The 20,007-nt window shown below is 36.6% G+C and overlaps 1 protein-coding gene across 1 annotated transcript in view; it reads left to right on the plus strand.

Annotated features, from left to right (window-relative positions):
* The window catches only part of mttp.1 (microsomal triglyceride transfer protein, gene 1), a 34,359-nt gene that overhangs the window by 13,251 nt on the left and 1,101 nt on the right, over positions 1-20,007 (plus strand). The window contains exons 4-17 of the mRNA XM_002934767.5: positions 2,485-2,592; positions 3,322-3,438; positions 5,302-5,441; positions 7,137-7,287; positions 8,984-9,141; positions 9,774-9,942; positions 10,643-10,750; positions 11,693-11,905; positions 12,477-12,688; positions 13,815-13,912; positions 14,601-14,722; positions 16,648-16,875; positions 18,266-18,390; positions 19,368-19,538. Of these exons, the coding sequence (XP_002934813.2) occupies positions 2,485-2,592; positions 3,322-3,438; positions 5,302-5,441; positions 7,137-7,287; positions 8,984-9,141; positions 9,774-9,942; positions 10,643-10,750; positions 11,693-11,905; positions 12,477-12,688; positions 13,815-13,912; positions 14,601-14,722; positions 16,648-16,875; positions 18,266-18,390; positions 19,368-19,538 (2,120 nt within the window). The remainder of the gene's footprint in view (positions 1-2,484; positions 2,593-3,321; positions 3,439-5,301; positions 5,442-7,136; positions 7,288-8,983; positions 9,142-9,773; positions 9,943-10,642; positions 10,751-11,692; positions 11,906-12,476; positions 12,689-13,814; positions 13,913-14,600; positions 14,723-16,647; positions 16,876-18,265; positions 18,391-19,367; positions 19,539-20,007) is intronic.

The following is a 20,007-nucleotide window of genomic DNA, read 5'->3' on the forward strand; positions in this document are numbered from 1 at the left end:
AAAGCCCTTAAAATACAAATCAGAGGATGTTCTGAACATGATATAGTTGGCAGTCACCAGTCAAGCGAAAGTGACTTCTATTGTACTGTAGGTCCCCCCAAGGAAATCGTCCGATACACAATACATGCACAGGCTTTATCCTTATCCATCATGGTATGAAAATTGGTGGGATGATAACTCAGAGCCCACACGTGGTCAGAAAATTGTACGAAACTCAGTTTAGTACGATTCTATTGGTACGTGTGTGGCCAGCTTTACATGTGTTCATGGGAAGCATACATTTTTGGCTTTTGTTATAGATAGAGCAGGTTATTTATTCTTTATGTGAAGGTCTAAATGTGAAGCAGTACCCACAGATCAGTATTTTTACCCAACAAGACAAAAATTCATCAGCACCCATTATAATCTTCTATCTTTATCTATCTGCTAACGGTTAAAAACAGGTTTCATATTATAGTACCGGTCCCCTTTGCATTGGCTGAAGCAGCGTATGAAGGCCAACAAGACAGTCTGTTAGGAAGACACTGTGGGTAGCTAAGTATAGTCTTGCAGTCTTGGGTTTTGCTAGAAACTATGCAAGGCAGCTGTATTACCTATGTTTTAGTGTATCTGTAACACTGCTATTAGTTTACATAGGCCTAATCAAATATTAGTCCTAAAAGTCCCTGCACTGAGTGCATATGTTATGGCAGCAGTTTCCAAATTGGAGATTATGGCCTTTGGCCTCCTAGATTCGCCTGATTGCTCAGCTTGAAATTCAGTTAGGGTGAGCTTTGGGGTGAATATGTATTTGATGTCCAACAAATTCTTGTAACAATGACTGAATGACAACAACATTGTTTTATATCTGTATGGACTTTCAAGGGGGCCCTGGACAAAGGTTGGTCCGTCAAGTCAGCTTGAACTGCTGGGTTTATTGCAGCTTTACATTGATCTGTTTCTTTCAGTTACAGTGGCCAAATATTTTTTGTGTTCTGTTCTTTTTTCCTACAAATCACATGTTCCAATAGAAGTGCAAGTTACTGAAAGGAGCAAAGTCCCATATCTGTGAGAATCCCATGACATCAGATAATGAGCTGTTTAAAGGCCTAGAACACAACATTCACCTACATGTAGTTTTCCAAAGTAGAACTGCATTTACAACTGCATAGTTGTAATATTTTATTACAGTAACATTGAACTATCTTTCTATAAGCATTGTTTCACTGCACCTACTGTCATTTTGGTATGGGAAAACCCTAAGGCATTCTAAAATTATAAAGCTAAATTACAGTCCTAATTTTTCTGTCACTGAACTCAGAGCCTGCACAAACATATTTATTTTTCATTCTTTTCTAACAATTAATAGAGAATGTAGGGTCTATGGAAATTACTTGTTGCAAGTCATTTTTGCATTACTGCATTATGGATAGAAATAAACTTTTAGACCCTGTTATAAAATGTTTATTGGAGATTAGAGATGTACCAAATGCCGCTTTTGGTATGTTTTTCAGCAGAACTGGTATTTGGCCCTCACTGATAATTTATATTCCAATGGTATACATCCATGAATAGAAATAGAAGGAAAAAGGGAGGAAACAAAATGCTATGCTAGGGCTCATTTATTAATGCGGAAAATATTTGAACAAATTTTGCAGCAAAAATGTATGAAGGTTTGTGAGTTTCACACAATTGTACACCTTGTGACCATGACATAAGTGATAACAGATAAGCGCACACTTAGGGGCACATTTACTAATCCACGAATCCGAATCACGAATGGGAAAAAAACGTATTGGAAACGAAAATTTCGGAAGATCGCAAATATCACGAAAATGCTTATGAAAAAATCGTATTAGTCACGATAATATCGTATTGGCGATCCGAAAGTCACAAAATTTTCGTACCGAACAATTGTAAACAACGGTAAAACCTTTCCGATTTTTTCGTGCAAACGTCCGAAAAAGTCGTGCGCCATACAAAAAAGTCGTGTGCCGTACGAAAAAGTCGTGCGCCGTACGAAAAAGTCGTGCGGATGCCCGAAAAAATCAGCGAAAATGCGCTCGGATCGTTCGCATGAACGCTCGAGCATTCGTGCTTTTGTAAATGTGCCCCTTACAGTATGCTACCTTCAGTCATGTGCAATTTTAAAATGCAACCACTTACAATGGACAAAAGAAGCCTGGGCAAAGCAGGTGTTAGGTATAGCACTTTCCCGAGTTCTCTGTGCAAGTATATGTTATATTCATTCCTAGGGGATTTTTAGAAGTGTATTTATTAGTGGTTTAAAATTAGAGCTCAACATGATGAATACGCCATAGGAATGAATAGAAATTGGGTAAAAAATTTTGTGGTGAGCTTTAATCTGAGACTTGCATTGTAGGGAATAGGACTTTAATTGGTACCATTTACACCTTAGTGCTGTTCCAAAATATAATAAATGAACCCTGCCACATGCACTGTTAATATTTTCATACTTCAGCTGTTTGTTGGTTGTTTTCTCAGGTGAAAAGCTTTTTCTCATACCAAGATGAACCCACTGTCCTGCTAAATATGAAGCGAGGCTTGGCTAGCTTGTTCCAGATACAACTTAACCCCGGCTCTGTCAGTGAGGTAATACCATCTGTAATATAAGGTGTAGGCAGCAGGCTCAAGTGGTAGCTTGTCTGCACAGCATGAAATTGGTTGAGTAATCAATGGCTTCTGTGAAATGGAAAGGCTGTGGGTGTGTCACAAAAAAGGAAGATAATGAAATGCTTTGGGCGGTGGGCAAAAATGAATTGTGGGCCTTGAAAATATGTAAATGTGGAGGTACACCTGTTCCGTAAATAATCTCAAGCAACATTTTTTCAAAGCACCAAAACAATTATTAAATGATTTTTAACATGTGAATTTTATATGTGCCATATCTGCTAGTGCAAAGGTGTGGTACAATGAAGGCCATTAAATAAAAAAACATTGTTTTTTAATGAGGGTATAGCATATACAACTGGACCGTGGCTTGGCAAATTTCTGAAATCAATTTGAGATAGGACCTTAAATGCCACAACATAGAAGACTAATTGTTATTGAGCCACATTTATAGTGAAATGCTTGCCTTTAGTTAGGCCTATAAAATTCCATATGTCCCTTAAGCCCCTATTAACTAATTTTCCCCATAACTAATAGCAGTAAAATCACTTACTCAGGTCACTGAAGTATAATAATCTGGGGAGTGAAATAAATCGAACCCATAAGTGTAGCATTTACAAAAAGGGCTTCAAAAACAAAAAGATTCTTTTTATGGAAATATGTTTTATGTACTGTGGATTGATATTTCCTATTATGATATATGCATATCAGGTTGATGTTTCTGGGAACTGCAAGGTTAATTATGAAACACGGCAGAACCAGGTGACTAAAGTAAAGGATATTGCAAGCTGCAAGATATCAAAAACAGGCTTCTCGACCTACAACAAGGTAACATATAGATAGATTTATCAGATTATTGTATTCTGTTATTATGTATATTTGTGGCCTTTGTAGTCAAGGGAATGCTGAGTAAAATGTTATTTAATCTGCCCAGATCCTCATGTATCTGCATATGTGTAGACATTTGAATGTATAAACAGTACAGTATTACTTTGCTTGGGTTATATATGTGTAATTATCTGTCACTATGTGGGAGTGGAACACTACTGGGAGTTACTGTAAATGAATTTACATTTAGGGGCCAATTCATATTTTTTTCACAATTAGTATGTTTTGCACTTAAAAAAGGATTTTAAAAAGGTACATTTTCGGCATTTATTATTCAACAAAACCACAAAAACTGCCTATGTAAAAAAATGCCATCTAAAAATTGTCGAGGTCATGTAGAAGTCAGTGGGAGCTATCCTAGACTTTTTTTTCGAACCTTCTACTTTAAAGTATTTGTAATTTTAGGGGGAGCTATTCATGCTATTTTTTTTGCTTTTTTCTTACACACATTTTGGAGTCTTCTTTTTTTGTCCTGGTTCAGTCTTACAAAGTTACATAGGGTTGAAAAAAGACCAGATTCCATCAAGTTCAACCCATCCGAGTAAACCCAGCACGCACAACCTATACTTACCAATCTATACACTCACATACATAAACTATATATACAACCACTAATACTAACTGTAGATATTAGTATCACAATAGCCTTGGATATTCTGCTTGTTCAAAAACTCATCCAGGCCCCTCTTAAAGGCATTAACAGAATCTGCCATTACCACATCACTAGGAAGGGCATTCTACAACCTCACTGTCCTCACCGTGAAAAACCACCTACGCTGCTTCAAATAGAAACCCGTTCCTCTAATCTAAAGGGGTGGCCTCTGGTGCGTTTGCTTTTATGGGAAAAAAGAACATCCCCTATCTGCCTATATTCCCCTCTAATTTATTTGTATAGAGCAATCATGTCCCCTCGCAAGCGCCTCTTTTCCAGAGAAAACAACCTCAACCTCGACAGTCTAACCTCATAGCTTAAATCTCCCATCTCCTTTACCAGTTTAGTAATTAATTCAGGTTATGTATAAATAAAAAAAGGTAAACGTTGCAAATTTGTGATTTTTTTTTCAAGATACAGAATCAAAATTCAAAGTTGAGAATTAATAAATTTGACCTTCACATATAGGATCTATAGCAAGGGTTGTAAGCCCCTCATAAAACTGTCCCATAGTATCCCCTAATTCTCTTATGGTTATTTACAAATACAAGAGAATCCACCAATGAGAATACTGGTTACCAGCACTATGTACCATCTTACCGATAAAGCTTACTATGTTATTATGACCATGATTATTACACTATCATGAACATCACAATCAGAACATGTTGCAGTTTAGTTGCAGTGAGAAAATTCGTAAAAAAAACTCAACTTTTTCAAATTGTTGCCACAAAAATCCAGACTTTATCAAATTGTTGCTGCGAAAATTAGAAAAAGTCATGATTTTAGCAACATTTCTAAAGTTTTGAGACGAAAGAACTTCAAGGAAAGAGAAGGGACCTCTGCTATTGACTTCTACATGAACTCAGCAAATTTAATCTGGTGAATTGTCGAATTCAGATTTTTAGGCGTTTCAAGGCATAGTAAATCTTGGAAAAGTTGCAGGGTTTTTTCTTCTGCAACTTTTTTGAAAAATAATTGAATCGAGTTTAAAATAAAAAATTTTGGTTAGTAAATAAGCCCCTATAAGTCAAATTGTTGCAAAATGTAGCTGCTATGAAATTTAAACAATGATGGCAGATTTTTTTCAGACTTTCAGTAAACCTAATGTACATAACCCACAATTACATATTTATATTTATGTTTTTCAGGTGACTGGCACTTCTAATAAAGGAACATCCAGTACAATTTACATTCTTGATGATAATTTTATTAAATCGGCTTTAGCTGAAGAAAATCACGTGTTGACTCTTAATGCATATAATGCAGTGGCAGGGAAAATTGTGTGCAAGTAAGTGAAATCCAACCATCGCCACAGTGTGCAGTAGTGTCAGGAGCCTGTGCACTTGCCCATATCTAAATATATCTACCTCTAATTAGGTTTCCTTAGTGGTGTAGCGGATTAGTAGTCAGTATAGTGCTGTATAGTAAAAAAGTACAGTGCTTTGATAGAAACATATAACGCTAAACTGAAAAAGGTATATTTTGGTAAATTTGCTCCCATGCAGTAACCTGAAGCAGCTAAACCCCAAATTCCCTTTACTGCTCTACCTGCAGTAGACTAAATAAAGTTAATTGATGACTGGTTGCTATGGATATGTATTGTAGGATTTATCTAGGAATGCAAGTGCAATGCACTAGATGCAAAAATGAGCTCAGAACATCATACTTTTTACTCATACTGCAGTATTTTCCCCCAGAATTACAATATAATAGTGGGCACCCACAAAATAATTTAAGTAAGATTTACCAGTGCAGGTGCAAATTATAATCCATGTTTACACGTGCAAATTATTTGCTGGTGTAAACTGGTGTGCAGATTACATTATTTCAGATGCACAAATGCTTCTGGTGCAAAAATCTATGGTAGCATGCAAAGAGAGCCCTTAAAGTAACACCTCCTATGCCTATACTTGCACCTCATGCCACTGCCCTGCACCTTGCACCTCATGTATAGAAAACTGCAGTTAACTGGTGTTTTGATGCAAGTACCTTTGTGAATTTCATTTAAATGGATGTTGTATTGCACAGGGCCGGATTTAAGTTCTCGGCGCCCCAAGGCCGCATACGCCCCGCCCCCCCCCCCCGAGTGCGCATGCGCGAACGCGCGGTGCCCACTCTCCCCGACTGCGCATGCGCGATCAACGCGCATGTGCAATCGCACATTTAAACTCCCATACGTAGCAGTGGGGAGAGGTCCCGACTGCTCCGTATGGGAGCCAAATTTAAAAATTCTGTTGCAGCGGGGCGGCATGCCGCCCCTAAACTTGTGCCGCCCTAGGCCCGGGCCTTTGTGGCCTTTCCACAAATCCGGGCCTGGTATTGCACACATTTTTCCTCTTATTTTGTTCATAAATTATCCATTTTATGTAATACTGGCATGTAGCCAGGGCTGACCTTTTATGGATATTCAGATATACAGAAGAACCCAGGGCCTGGGGGCCCCGCTGCTCGTTTAGGGCTGAATCGTCAGATATTGAGGTAGAAACAACAGGGATTCTACCTCCACCTGCCGATTCAGCCCTAAATTTAGATTTTGCTTGGGTGCCGTTCAAAATCTCTTAACCCACCCGATCGGCGAGACGATATCCGCAGGCTTTGTGATATCAGTCACCTCGTTAATCCGCCATACACGCACCGAATACCGCACAAAACGAGGTTTCATATGATAATATCGGTGTGTGTATGGCCAGATAATCTGATCACAGGGAACTACGCAAGTTACCCCAGCTTTCTGACCTTAAAAAAATATAGTGTTTTAAAGTAAATAAATAAATAATGTACTACAATCTCTACCATAGTTTATATAAACTATATATAAAAAGCTGTTGTGTTGCCATGGGGGTAGCTGTTAACTATTAACTATACCCTTAAAACCCTTTAATTAGCTGTACAAAGAAAAAAAAAAAAGAAAGCCACTAAATAATACAGAACCCAAGGGCTTATGCTTTTCTTATTTTTTGTTATTTATTTTTTTAACATATAGGCAAAAATTGGAACTAAAGTCTACACAATCTGGACCCAAAGAAACTCCAGGCAAGCAGATTGGCACAGTGATAAAGGCAGTAGATCCGAAATATGTACAGTTTCCCTTGGTAGCAGATCCAATAAAATCTGACTGCAAGAGTTGTCCTTCTGTAAGTCAACAAACTCCAGGTTTGGCAAATAGACTTTTTTGCAGGTAAAATGTAGACCAGGCTTCAATACGTTTCAGTTACTAGGGAACTAAAATCATCAACTACATATAGCAAGTGAGCAGCTGCGTAGATACATTCTGTTCTGTGAATCTCCTAGGATAAAGCAAAGTAAAGATTACCATATTACCAAATTACCTAATAAGTTATACAACAGTATACAGCTTTTCTTAGTTTAGTTTTTTAGTTTATTTATAATATGTCAATAAGAGAGGGAAAGATCAGCATTATTTACCATTACTGCACTTTTGCTGCTGTCTTCATTCATTTACATTGCGTTAATCCTATGTGCTCTTGATTGGATTAATACTATGCAGATGAATAATGAAGACACTGGGCAAGTTTAGGCGCAGTACAAACTTACTGGCATTTGGAATTTTTATCTCCCTGTTGCCAAATTTCTGCATCAAAGAGTAGGGGACAGTGACCATCTTCTTTAGGGGGGGTAACCTAAATTCTCAGAATCAGTAGGTACAAACTTCATTTATTACATACAAGGGGCCATATTCATTTAAGAAAAGGGTTTATCACATGAAAACACTATTGAAGTCTATGGGAAAAAATGGAATTTAATTAGGAGAAAAGGTTTTTTCCCTCAAAATGAATCTTGTCCATAAGTTTTCACATGATAAACCATAAGATAACTTTCTCGCTGAACTGAATCTGGCCCAAACTCAGAAACCGTTATATTAGGAAGAGTGTTACTTTTGCAAAATCACATGCAAAGAAAGCGAAACAAATATTATTTTGTACCAAATTTGAACATTGATTGGAATATTGGGTTCATATGCCTATATAGTTGACCCTCTCCATGCTGCCACTGTTTGTGATGCTGCCCCCCTAGTGGCTGGGTTTTTTCGTCTTGTATGCCTATGCAGTTATATTTCACACACCTTCCCACCCCTAATCCACCTAATATGACTTCTATGCAATTAGTCAGTGTTGTGTTTGTCACACTGGATGGCAAAGGTCACAATCAGTGAAGTCCCTGTGCTGTCTGTAGGAAGAGCAGTCAGTAGAGCTGTAAGGCATGGAGAGATGCAGAGAGCTGCATGTACACAAATAACAAATCCTCTCATAATTGAGATTTTTGCAGCCTAAGGACAGAAATTGGGTTTAGAGAACTTGGAGACAGCGTAGGGAGTTCCTTTCAGACAGACTGTTACACTTCTAATTCATAGTGTACCCTTTACCAAAACTGATAAATATATTATTTCACCTTGAAGTTTTATGGTCATGTTCCTCTGTGGCTTTTATATCTTCATAAACTGCAGTAAGTGATACTTTAACCTCTGTATTACTGACATAAGGAGGCTCTGGATAAATTGAATTGCTCAATTTGGCATATATTCAAAATATAGGCATAAAAAGAAGGCCTACAACAAAAAAAACATTTGAACACTTTTATGGCAATTAGGCAGGGTCATGTTTGAAGTGTTTCATGGCACAAGAAAAAAAGCATCCTAATTTTTCCAGATTCATAAGTTCACAGTGGGCCCTATAGTGCCATGTGTGTGGCGTAAATGTGCTTTAAGATCTTGACTTGCTGGAAGTTGGGTAGAGGAGAGAAAGGCATTGTAATAAACCTTCCATTAGCATTTAGACCACTAAGATATTTGTGTTAATGTTTATTTTTTAGCTCTTACAGCACTGGCAAGTTAATCGTAAGCATTTTGAGCCTCAGAATCTTTCAAAAGCTGAAGCAGCCCGTAGCTTCCTCTCTCTAATTCAAAGTCTCCGCAGAGCAAAGAAATCCGACATTTTGAAGCTTCTAAAGTCAGAAAAGGAAGATGTTCTGTAAGTGCTACTAACTGCACTATGTGTTGAATGGCTAAGACCAAACATGAAGATTGTTTTAATACAATGCATTACAGCAAAGTCGTCTAATAAGTTAAAGAAATACATACATGGATACATGCATTCTATAGAAATGATGAAGCTCAATATTTCAGGGGATAGTCCTCCCTTTGCACCCTGAAACTTCATCACTATAAACTCTTAATTCCCAAACATACACATAAAAGGATTTGGTTGTAGATTTTTTTTTAACAAGAAATGCTCCACATGGCTGTATTAAAACCATAGCATACTTTCTGGCCTGCTACTGAGAGTGCCCTCTAATGTCAGCAGTGCTGCATAGCAATAACCATGAACAAGGAATAACAAAAGAGCCACTGTTAAACAAGTTCATTTCCTGAAGTTATTTAGGTTAATACAAAATGCAATTTACCATCTTTTTCATGCAAGCCGCAAGTATAAAGGAGCATGCAAGTATTTTTGATATAGTGTTTATATGAATGTTGCAATACAACGGGTTTTGATGTATGCAGTAACTTAATGTATATATGTGACACATTGCATGTGGTTCAATTGCACACTTGAGAATTCTATAGAATAATAAAAAACATATGTCCTTATCATCCCAATAGTCCACAGCTGGTTGATGCTATAACTTTTGCCCAGACATCGGAATCCTTGGCGGCCATGCTAGAGTTTCTTGACTTCACCAACGGAAGCAGACCATTGCTACAAGAGAGATTCTTGTATGCTTGTGGATTAGCCTCACATCCAAATGAGCAAATGCTCAAAGCTCTCATCGTAAGTTTCATGTATTACTGTTTAGATTTGTAATATTTTTATAATATTTGATAGAACATTTGCTGATTATAACCAGGGGGCATTGTTTTGTTTCTCCTAGTACCATTTTATATTCTCAAATGGGCAACTTGCCAATAACTGTTGTGAAAAGAGCTGATTTTTAAATATGGCCCTCTTGCTCATGTTTCACTAAGTCAGAGGTCTTCAGTCTGACCTTATGACTCCTCTTCCCCATAAGCGTTAGTTTTAATGATATCCTTACATAAGCAAACATGGATCAGTCAGTGGCTCAGTCATCTGACCTCTCCACCTGTGCTCATTTGAGGCGTTCATTAAAACCTTCCCTTGCCGGAAGAAATGCAAAACTGGAAATGAAAACCTGCATTAGACACTTAGATATTTATCCTACAAATACACATCTTTGATAGGAACCATATTTAACATTTGTGATTCACCTCATCACTATTAAAATAAAAATATCAGCTCTTTCTATGGGTGGGTGTAGAATTAGTACCTTAATACTGACAGTTTAGGGCTTGGATATGAAACTTGCAGACCTCTAGCTGTTTGGAGCTACAGATTCAAGCATCCTGGTGCATCACAGAAACTTTGCTGGGATTCAGAGAATTGTAGTTTACAACAGCTGAAGCGTGTCCTGACATATTTCTGGTATGCTGAAGTTTTCTTTTAATTCCACCAGGCAAAGTCCAAGGGGACAATTGCAAACCAGGAGATCAGGGAAACCGTGGTCATAATTATTGGTGCGCTGATCAAGAGACTGTGCCAGAGTGGAATATGTGATCATCCGGTAAATATTATGTTGCGTTATTTCATGGAATAATTGTATTTTGTACTTGACCTAGGGTTGTTACCCCTTTAAAGCTGAATTTGCAAAAAAACTTAAATTAGCAGTTAATTTAGATGAATGCTGCATGAATACAAGATGATATCATCTTCTAAAATAAAGAGATGCATCTGGTACTCTCCCATGATGATGGAAAATATAGAGAAAATAAAAAGTATATCATGGCTTATTTATTCATTTATGTAAGATAAACTCTAAATGAATGCAAAAATGTGCACCTTGTAATACTGAAGTTTCCTGGCAGTCAAGTAAGTTTTAACCACTAGACACATTTATCAAATATAAAACAGATTATTCCTTTGAACAGCCAAATACACCCCTTCCCGATACAGTATGTGTCACAAAGTACTTTGATATCTGCAGCAGTATATTCCTCAACATTCTATAGAAAGAGTAGATAAAGAGCACTAGTAAGCTAGAACCTTAACTCAGTGCACATGTTTATACAGATAAAATGTGGAGCTGTATTATTGTTATTCTGCCTGTGTTGATAAATACAGCAAGTATGGCAGCAACATGATTTTCTCAGACTTGTGTTGTAAATCTGCCATGTGGCAAAGGAACTACTATTATTTTCATATTCAACTTAACCAGGACAAACTAATTAGGATATTTGTCAATATTTTATAAACAGCTGTGCTAAACTCTAAGGGTAAGGCCCCACGATGCAGATTAAAGGCAACCGGAAGCAGGCACATGCAGCTGATATCTGCCAACAAATATAAACAATATTGGCTGTGTGTGCCTGCACCCAGGTGTATTCAGTGCTTTTAGGTGCAGGCACAATTAAAAGATTTTCAAACGTATAACAGTAATATACTGTTGTCTAATGACGAGCTACTCTTTAGAGTTCTTAAGATAGCTTAATTTTCATTTTCTTTACAGTCAGTTTTGGAAGCAAAAAAGTTGATCATAGAAGGTTTGGAAAAGGCAGAAAAGCCAGCGGATATCAAGAACCATCTTTTGGCTCTAAAAAATGCCATACTTCCAGAGGGAGTTCCTCTGCTGCTGAGATATGCAGAATCTGGGGAGGGTCCTGTCAGCAGTATTGCAATCAGTGCTCTCCAGAAATATGATACGACTTTCATCAATGACGAGGTAACTAACAATTTTACGGCCGCAAACGAGTGCACAAGCACCGAGAAACACTGTGCCAAACAATATATAATATAATATAATTCCTTCTGATCAATATATTCTGAAATTGAACTATAACTGTTAATATTAGCAGACACCTCCAGAAAAATAGGGATAACAAAAGGCTCACAAAAATAGGCTTTAAATTAAATGTGAGCGTATGACTTATTGCACCATTTTGAGGCATAACAATGTTGACAACAACAATCCCTGAAATCCATCTTTCTGACCATGGTAGTCATTTTCTCTGGCAAGACTAGCTTAGGACTTTATCCTGTCTAACTACTTACTTGCATGGCTCTTAGCTGAATAAATATTTAGTGATTTATAAAAATTGCCAGTACCTAAGTGCAAACTTTCTGTTTTGTGTTGCCACAGTTTAGCTGTTTCCTCTTCTTTATTCTGGATTAAAATAATGAATTCCGTTAAATAAAGTCAATTTCTCTACCTTCTCACTGTCCAGAAAAAAAAAATACATATTTATATATGCTTTTTAGCATAACTCTATATGCACTGTATTTCTTTCAACTAGGTAAAAAAAGCAATGAACCGGATCTATCATCAAAACTATAAAATCCATGAAAAGACTGTGCGAACGACTGCTGCTGACATAATACTAAACAATAATCCTTCCTACATGGACATAAAAAACCTCTTGCTTTCTATTGGGGACCTACCAATGGAAATGAACAAGTACATGCTCTCTGTGTTCCAAGACATCCTACAGTTTGAGATGCCAGCCAGGTATATCTAGTTTTTATAGCAGCCGTTGTGCATATTGCAGAAATATCGGTAAACTATACTCAGACACTGAATAAGTGGCCTGAATATAAAGCTATAAAGCAATGTTATAAAAAGCCTTTTAAAAGAATAATTCATTGGCTTTTGGAGTTGTAAAACCAAAACAGCTGTGTACTAGCTTACTAATAACTGTAACTTTTGTATCCTGCAAGTTAATAACAGATTATTATTAGTATCCTTTATAATTTATATAATATAGCGCCCACATATTGTGCAGCTCTTTACCGACATAATGCTAATTATACATCTGTCATATAAGTCCCAGCCCCAAGGGATCTTACAATCTAAGTACCTGTCACTGGATCCTGGCTGTATGTTTTGGTATTCTGTAAGAAAACTATACTACACAAAGGAAAACTTGCGCAGACATGGGGTAAACATGTAAATATATATCATATAAACTCCTTCCAGCCCTTACTGGATTAAAATTTAGGAACCCAGCTCTATGGCAGCAGTGCTTACCATCGTGATACCATGCTGCCCACCATATTGCTATCTGATAATGTACAACACCAAAGAGAGTATACACATATGTCAAATTGTATATTTATATAAATATATATAAATATATTACCATCCACAAAGTTAATTTTGAAAGGTTAGTTCTAAAATCATCCCCTCGCAGCTCCAAAATAGTGGCCAGTCTTTTGATGCCAATTGAAGAATGATGTTAGTGTAAAAAAAGTGGGGGAAAATTTGTCTAGAGGGCAGGAAGGAAGGGATGTTATTTATATTTTTAATATCACAGGTGTTCTTTGGTAATACAAATAGGAAAAGAATGATACATTTTAATTTCTAATCATTAATTTATATAGTAATGGAAAATAATCATTTTATACTAATTTATTGGACATATTTATATTTAGAATTAACATATTAATATATGTATTGAAAACGTCTAAACTAACCATGTTCAATTTGTATTACATATTATTCATAGATAATTACTTTCTTTGAACAGACAAACTGTGTTTATATTTTAAACACATTAGAAGACTTCTATGCAATTTCACAGTAAGAATTATTTTGTCAAGAAAAATTGATTGCATGATTATGTTATATTTTACAGTAAGCTCATTCGCCAAGTTCTAAAAGATATGAGGGTTCACAACTATGACCGCTTTGCAAAGACTGGATCCTCTTCAGCTTTCTCTGGCTATGTGACCCGTATGTATTGTTAATGAAGAAATTAGCATTATAAAATGACAATTATACAATAAAAATCTATAATGGAACATAGTCTGCTCCAAAGTACTCCAAAGGAAGATCACATGTTATTTGTTGCATTGCTATTATAGAGATGTGCATACCTTTGTTAATATATTATAATATAATATAAGTATATGTAAAAAAACAAATTTAGGGAGCACCTGAAAGGGAAAAGAAAGGAGAAAAAGAAGAAGTAGAAAAAGAAGGGGTAGCATCTCAAAAGACAGTTCTAATATATACAGGAGGGTAAATAGTCTGCTAAAATGTGAATAGCATAATTTTCTTAAACAAAATTGGTTTGACTTTTCACAACCATTAATAAATGTGCCCCATTTGTTGTAAGGAGAGCCCTCACCTTATTTTTACAGTATGCAAAAAAGTAGCAAACCTGGGAACAAAGCCAAGTTTAAATCTATTTTTATGGAGCACCCTAAAGGTTAAAAAACTCACGGTGCTGCTCAGATCCTAATAGTAAAGGAGGGATTACAAACACAGTAAGTATATTAAATGATAGATATATTAGATATAGGTTAGCATAGTGAATATTACATGTAATTGCTTTTTTTAAAGCAGATTTTTGTACAGTTTACTGTGTGACTGTGCAGAGAGTTTACTGCTAATCATGGTTGTGTTTTATATATTGAAGGTGGACTCGATTCATCATCAACCTATAGTCTGGACATTCTCTACTCTGGATCTGGCATTCTAAGAAGAAGTAATATGGATATATTTTTGTACTCTAAAAACACTGAGCTGCATGCAATTCAGGTGAACTTATTTTTCTTTTATAACCAATATCTTTCCAAGCTTGTGAAGGTACCTGTTTTTTTCCAGTGCAACTCTAACATACAATCCTGCATTGGGATATACTGTGCTAGGCAATATCATATGCTGACTTACGTTTATGTGACTGTATGAACTGTGAGATGTGGAACAAGTTGCAGCTTTTGCACAAAAATTGGCAAGCTGAAGCAGACAGAACCAAGATCATTAGAAGGAACCCAGGCTAATGTCACTGGCAGGTTGATTGCTGCGCACTGTTAATCAGTTATGTAAACTTTATAGCTATTCCATAGGTGGAACGTTGGGTTGAGCTGACAATATTATAATAATAAATCACTCTGGGAAAGTGACATGTATGACTCTAGTCTAAACACAACTTTCAGTTGTTTCTTGACCTTCCATTAAAAATACCTCAAAGAAAAACAGTAATTTTGTTTGGTGGGGGGTGGTTACACTGAATCTAGTATTGGTACACTAGTGATTAAAAAAAAGTTTAAGCTTACTTTCTTATTGTCACTGCCAGTTTCAGCACCAGTTTGTGAGAGCAAATTTATTGGTGCTTATTATTTATTGGTGCATTACGTTAGTCAGTATATGGTACTCAAGGGAAAGAAAGGAAGGGTATCAAGGTGGACAGATACTTTGTGTGTATATTATCCCACTTATCCTAACTAATATCTATGGTATTATGGATAGTAACTGGTTCCAGATCAAACAGGTTTAAAAATTTCATCAGCCAGTGCACGATGCATCAGCTGCGGCTTCTCTTCAGTTTTTGTTGTTCCAAAACTGGACCTTAAAAAGGTCACATGACCAGACAACCCAAGAGTTTAAAAGCTTAAGCAAGAAGCTATGAAAGACTAGGGGGCAAAATTATCAATAACAGCGAAAAATAATGGGAAAGAGTATTATCTGTGTGTGTATGGTGGTCTAGATGCCCAACCCTATCTGTTCATCCTTCTCTCATGTTGCAGTTCTTGTTTTTTAGCCTAGAGAATTATTATAATTATTAAAAAAATACCCCTTTTCATTGGCATTATAACAAAATGAAAAGATTATTATCAATATGTGTCAGCTTTACATGTGGTTATGATTGACAAATATAAGATATTGGGCAATTGGACATGTTATATCTTAGATGGGAGACGGCCCTGCATAATGGCATTGGCCATCATATATAACAACCCCCCCCACTGCATTTTTATGCCTGACCTTTTATTGTTTTTTTCTTTACCTTTTGACTGTGCAGACATTATTTATTTTTACTGTTGAACAATGTGATTTTGTTCTTTGGCATACTTAATGTATATACTCGAGTATAAGCCTAGTTTTTCACCACCCAAAATGTGCTGAAAAAGTCGCCCTCGGCTTATACTCGAGTCGGGTGCCATGGGTCATGGCTGCCCTCAACCAGACCTTCCAGTGCCCTGGCCCGTTTCCAAATTAATCTTCATTTACCATCCTCACCTGTCCCATTCTGCACTAGACATTGCACTTTATATTCTATATAAACTATATATAGTTTTAAAGGATTTTACCTCTTTGTGTTTTAGCTTGGTTGCTGTTTGAGCTAAAGGGGTAGTACTCTCAAGGTATCATTGTTGATACCATATTGTTTTTGTTGACCCTTTTCTCCACTTACAGAGCTAGTTTACTGTTTTTCTTAAAAACATATACCCCACTGATGCCTCATTTAGCGTAATTTTATTGGTATTTATTTTGATTATTGAAACTTAGCAGTAGCTGCTGCATTTCCCACCCTAGGCTTATACTCGAGTCAATAAGTTTTTCCAGTTTTCTTATGTAAAATTAGGTACCTCGGCTTATATTCGGATCGGCTTATACTCGAGTATATACGGTACTTGATATGTTTGAAATTATAATAAAGTACAAAAAAAAATTATTTTCAGGTTGTGATTGAAGCTCAAGGTATTGAGTCCTTAATAGCTGCAACTGCCGATGAAGGTGAGGAAGACCTGGAGTCCTTTGCTGGAATGTCAGCCATCTTGTTTGATGTTCAACTACGGCCTGTTACATTTTTCCAAGGATACAGTGATCTAATGGCAAAAATGTTCTCAGCAACTGGTGACCCTATAAGTGTAGTGAAAGGACTTGTGCTTCTGACTGATCATTCTGAGGTAAATACAATATATTTTAAAAATGGTTAGCTAGGAAAAGGCACAACAGGTAAGAAGGGTATGGGTCATTTGTTTTACAATCCTACTTAGTCTAACTACAGCCTGAGTTCATGTTGTAAAAAAACTAATGACACATTCAATTTCACATGTGTAGAGAACATCAGAATACAATGACTGAAATCTTGAGCCATTGGTTAATAAAATAGATTCTAGTTCAAGCTATCAAAGCTGGGCAAAGTTTTCTCAACAAGTGATACGTTGAAATGGTCTATGGGTGTTGTTTTATTTGTCTCCAGTTACACTGACTAGGGCAGGGATCCCCAACATTTTTTACCTGTGAGCCATACTCAAATTTAAAAAGAGTTGGTGAGCAACACAAGCATGAAAAATGTTCATGAGGGTGTCAAATAAGGGCTGTGATTACCTATTTGGTAGCTTTTACGTGGACTGGCAGCCTAAATATATATATATATTCGAAAAGGATTTTTTACTGTGAGAGCTGTGACGTTGTGGAATTCCCTCCCCGAATCAGTCGTGCTGGCTGATACATTATATAGCTTTAAGAAGGGGCTGGATGGATTCTTAGCAAGTGAGGGAATACAGGGTTATGGGAGATAGCTCTCAGTACAAGTGAGGGAATACAGGGTTATGGGAGATAGCTCTTAGTACAAGTGAGGGAATACAGGGGTATGGGAGATAGCTCTTAGTACAAGTGAGGGAATACAGGGGTATGGGAGATAGCTCTCAGTACAAGTGAGGGAATACAGGGTTATGGGAGATAGCTCTCAGTACAAGTGAGGGAATACAGGGTTATGGGAGATAGCTCTTAGTACAAGTTGATCCAGGGACTGGTCTGATTGCCATCTTGGAGTCAGGAAGGAATTTTTTCCTCCTCTGCAGCAAATTAGAGAGACTTCAGATGGGTTTTTTGCCTTCCTCTGGATCAACTAGAAGTTAGGCAGGTTATATATAGGCATTTTGGTTGAACGTGATGGACGTACATCTTTTTTCAACCTAACTTACTATGTTACTATGTAAATGAGACTCTATTTGGCAGTACAACTGGGCTTTATGCAACCAAAACTTGCCTTCAAGTCAGAAATGTAAAAATAAGCACCTGCTTTGGGGCCACTGGGAGCAACATCCAAGGGGTTGGTGAGCAACATGTTGCTCATGAACAACTGGTTGTAGATCACTGGACTAGGGGATCTACCTGGGATTAGCAGAGGCGTGAATTCCTACAAAAATGTCCATTTTATAATCTCCACAACCTCTCTGTCACTGGAAATTGACCCTTTAGTTAGCTATTTTGCATTAATAACATTAAAACTGGGAACCATTTTTCTTGTTAAAAGTTGATAACAACAACAATGTATTATTTTCATTCTAGACTATTCAGTTGCAATCTGGGCTTAAAGCCAATGCCGAGTTCCAGGGTGGATTGTCCATTGATATCTCCGGTGGAATGGATTTCAGTTTGTGGTACAGAGAATCCAAAACCAGTGTTAATAATCGGTAGGATATCAAGCCACACAATATAAATTTGCATGCAATGTTGTTAGGTAATGATTGACAGGTTTGTCAGGCAAAATGCAGTGTTCTTATTTACGCTACCAAAACATTATGACATACTTTGGGATAGATGATAGATAGATGATAGATAGGTAGATGATAGATAGATAGATAGATAGACTTTGTTTTATTTTTAAGTTTCTTTTTTTCCATTTGAAAGCTAAAAAGAAGAGGAAGGCACAAAATTCAAAATCTATCCAAATAAAAAATGAAGACCAATTGAAGAGTTGCTAAGGATTGGCTCAAAGTTAACAAAGATGTGTAGTACCCCTTAATGAAATTTACTGTAACAGCCTTTGGCTTGTGGATTTAAACCTCTAGTTTTATATTTACCAGCACCCCCAACCACCCACTTACTTCTAATATACTTGCTCCCAGCTAACCCTTTCCTTCCACTCCATTTTTTACATTCAAGATCAATTACTCTTTAACAATTAGGCTGAGAGAAATGAGCTAGTGGAAAACACACAGTAGGACAGGATACAACAGGATTAATTTACAATCACACCCAAATAGCATATGGAATGTGCCCGCACCTAGCTGCACTTACCTATACTACTGCTGTGCACCAATTAAACAATTATCTCTCTTTTTGAGCATAAAGGTGCAAGGTGTGACATTTCCAAGGAAGAACATTGGGGCCTCCAATGTGCTAAACATACTATAAAATGAGGGGGAATTTAATTTATATGTATTACATGTATTGGTAGTTATCCGTGACTAGCCTCATGCCATTTCTATGAGTTAATCTACTGAAAATGTTGGACATTTCTCTTCCTAAACACCATCCTTATTTTTTTAAACATATCCGTGACTTTATATAAGAAACAGTTGTATTTTAGAAGTAATATGTTTTAGAATCATTTTATAACACCATTTAAAAGTATATGTATATTACAGTATACGTTTTGTTTCAACAGAGGGGCCGTGGTGATTACTGGCAATATAACAGTTGATTCAGGATTTGTAAATGCTGGGATGGAAACTCGCCTTGAATCAGAGTCATCCTTTGATTTTGTTACAACTGTGAAATTTTCTTCATATCCGTTTTTGGTTTGCATGCAAATGGATAAAGGAGCAGTTCCTTTAAGGTAATAAGGGATACTGTTATCAAAATAAAAACAAGTTTACCTTGCTGCATTACTATGGTTAGCATACTATATACTGACTCACATTATTATCAGGGCAATAGTGTCATATGTCCCACTACAAAGTCAACTTTCCTTAAAGAAATACTGTCATTGGAAAACCTGTTTTTTTTCAAAATGCATTAGTTAATAGCAGACTCCTGCATTGAAATCCATTTTTCAAAACTGCAAACAGAGTTTTTTTTAAATTTAATTTCATATGTGGCTAGCCATGTTCCTCATTTACCAGGGTGCTACAGCTATGTGACCTGTCACACTTTACTGCTATGCTGCAAGTTGGAGTAATATCATATATATAAATATATATGTAACTATGCAACTATATATATATATATATATATATATATATAGGACATGAACACGTGAAAGATTTTGACAGGGCTTACTCAGGTGGCTAAGATGCCCACCATAG

This window comes from Xenopus tropicalis, chromosome 1, assembly GCF_000004195.4.
Source record: "Xenopus tropicalis strain Nigerian chromosome 1, UCB_Xtro_10.0, whole genome shotgun sequence".
Lineage (NCBI taxonomy): Eukaryota > Metazoa > Chordata > Amphibia > Anura > Pipidae > Xenopus > Xenopus tropicalis.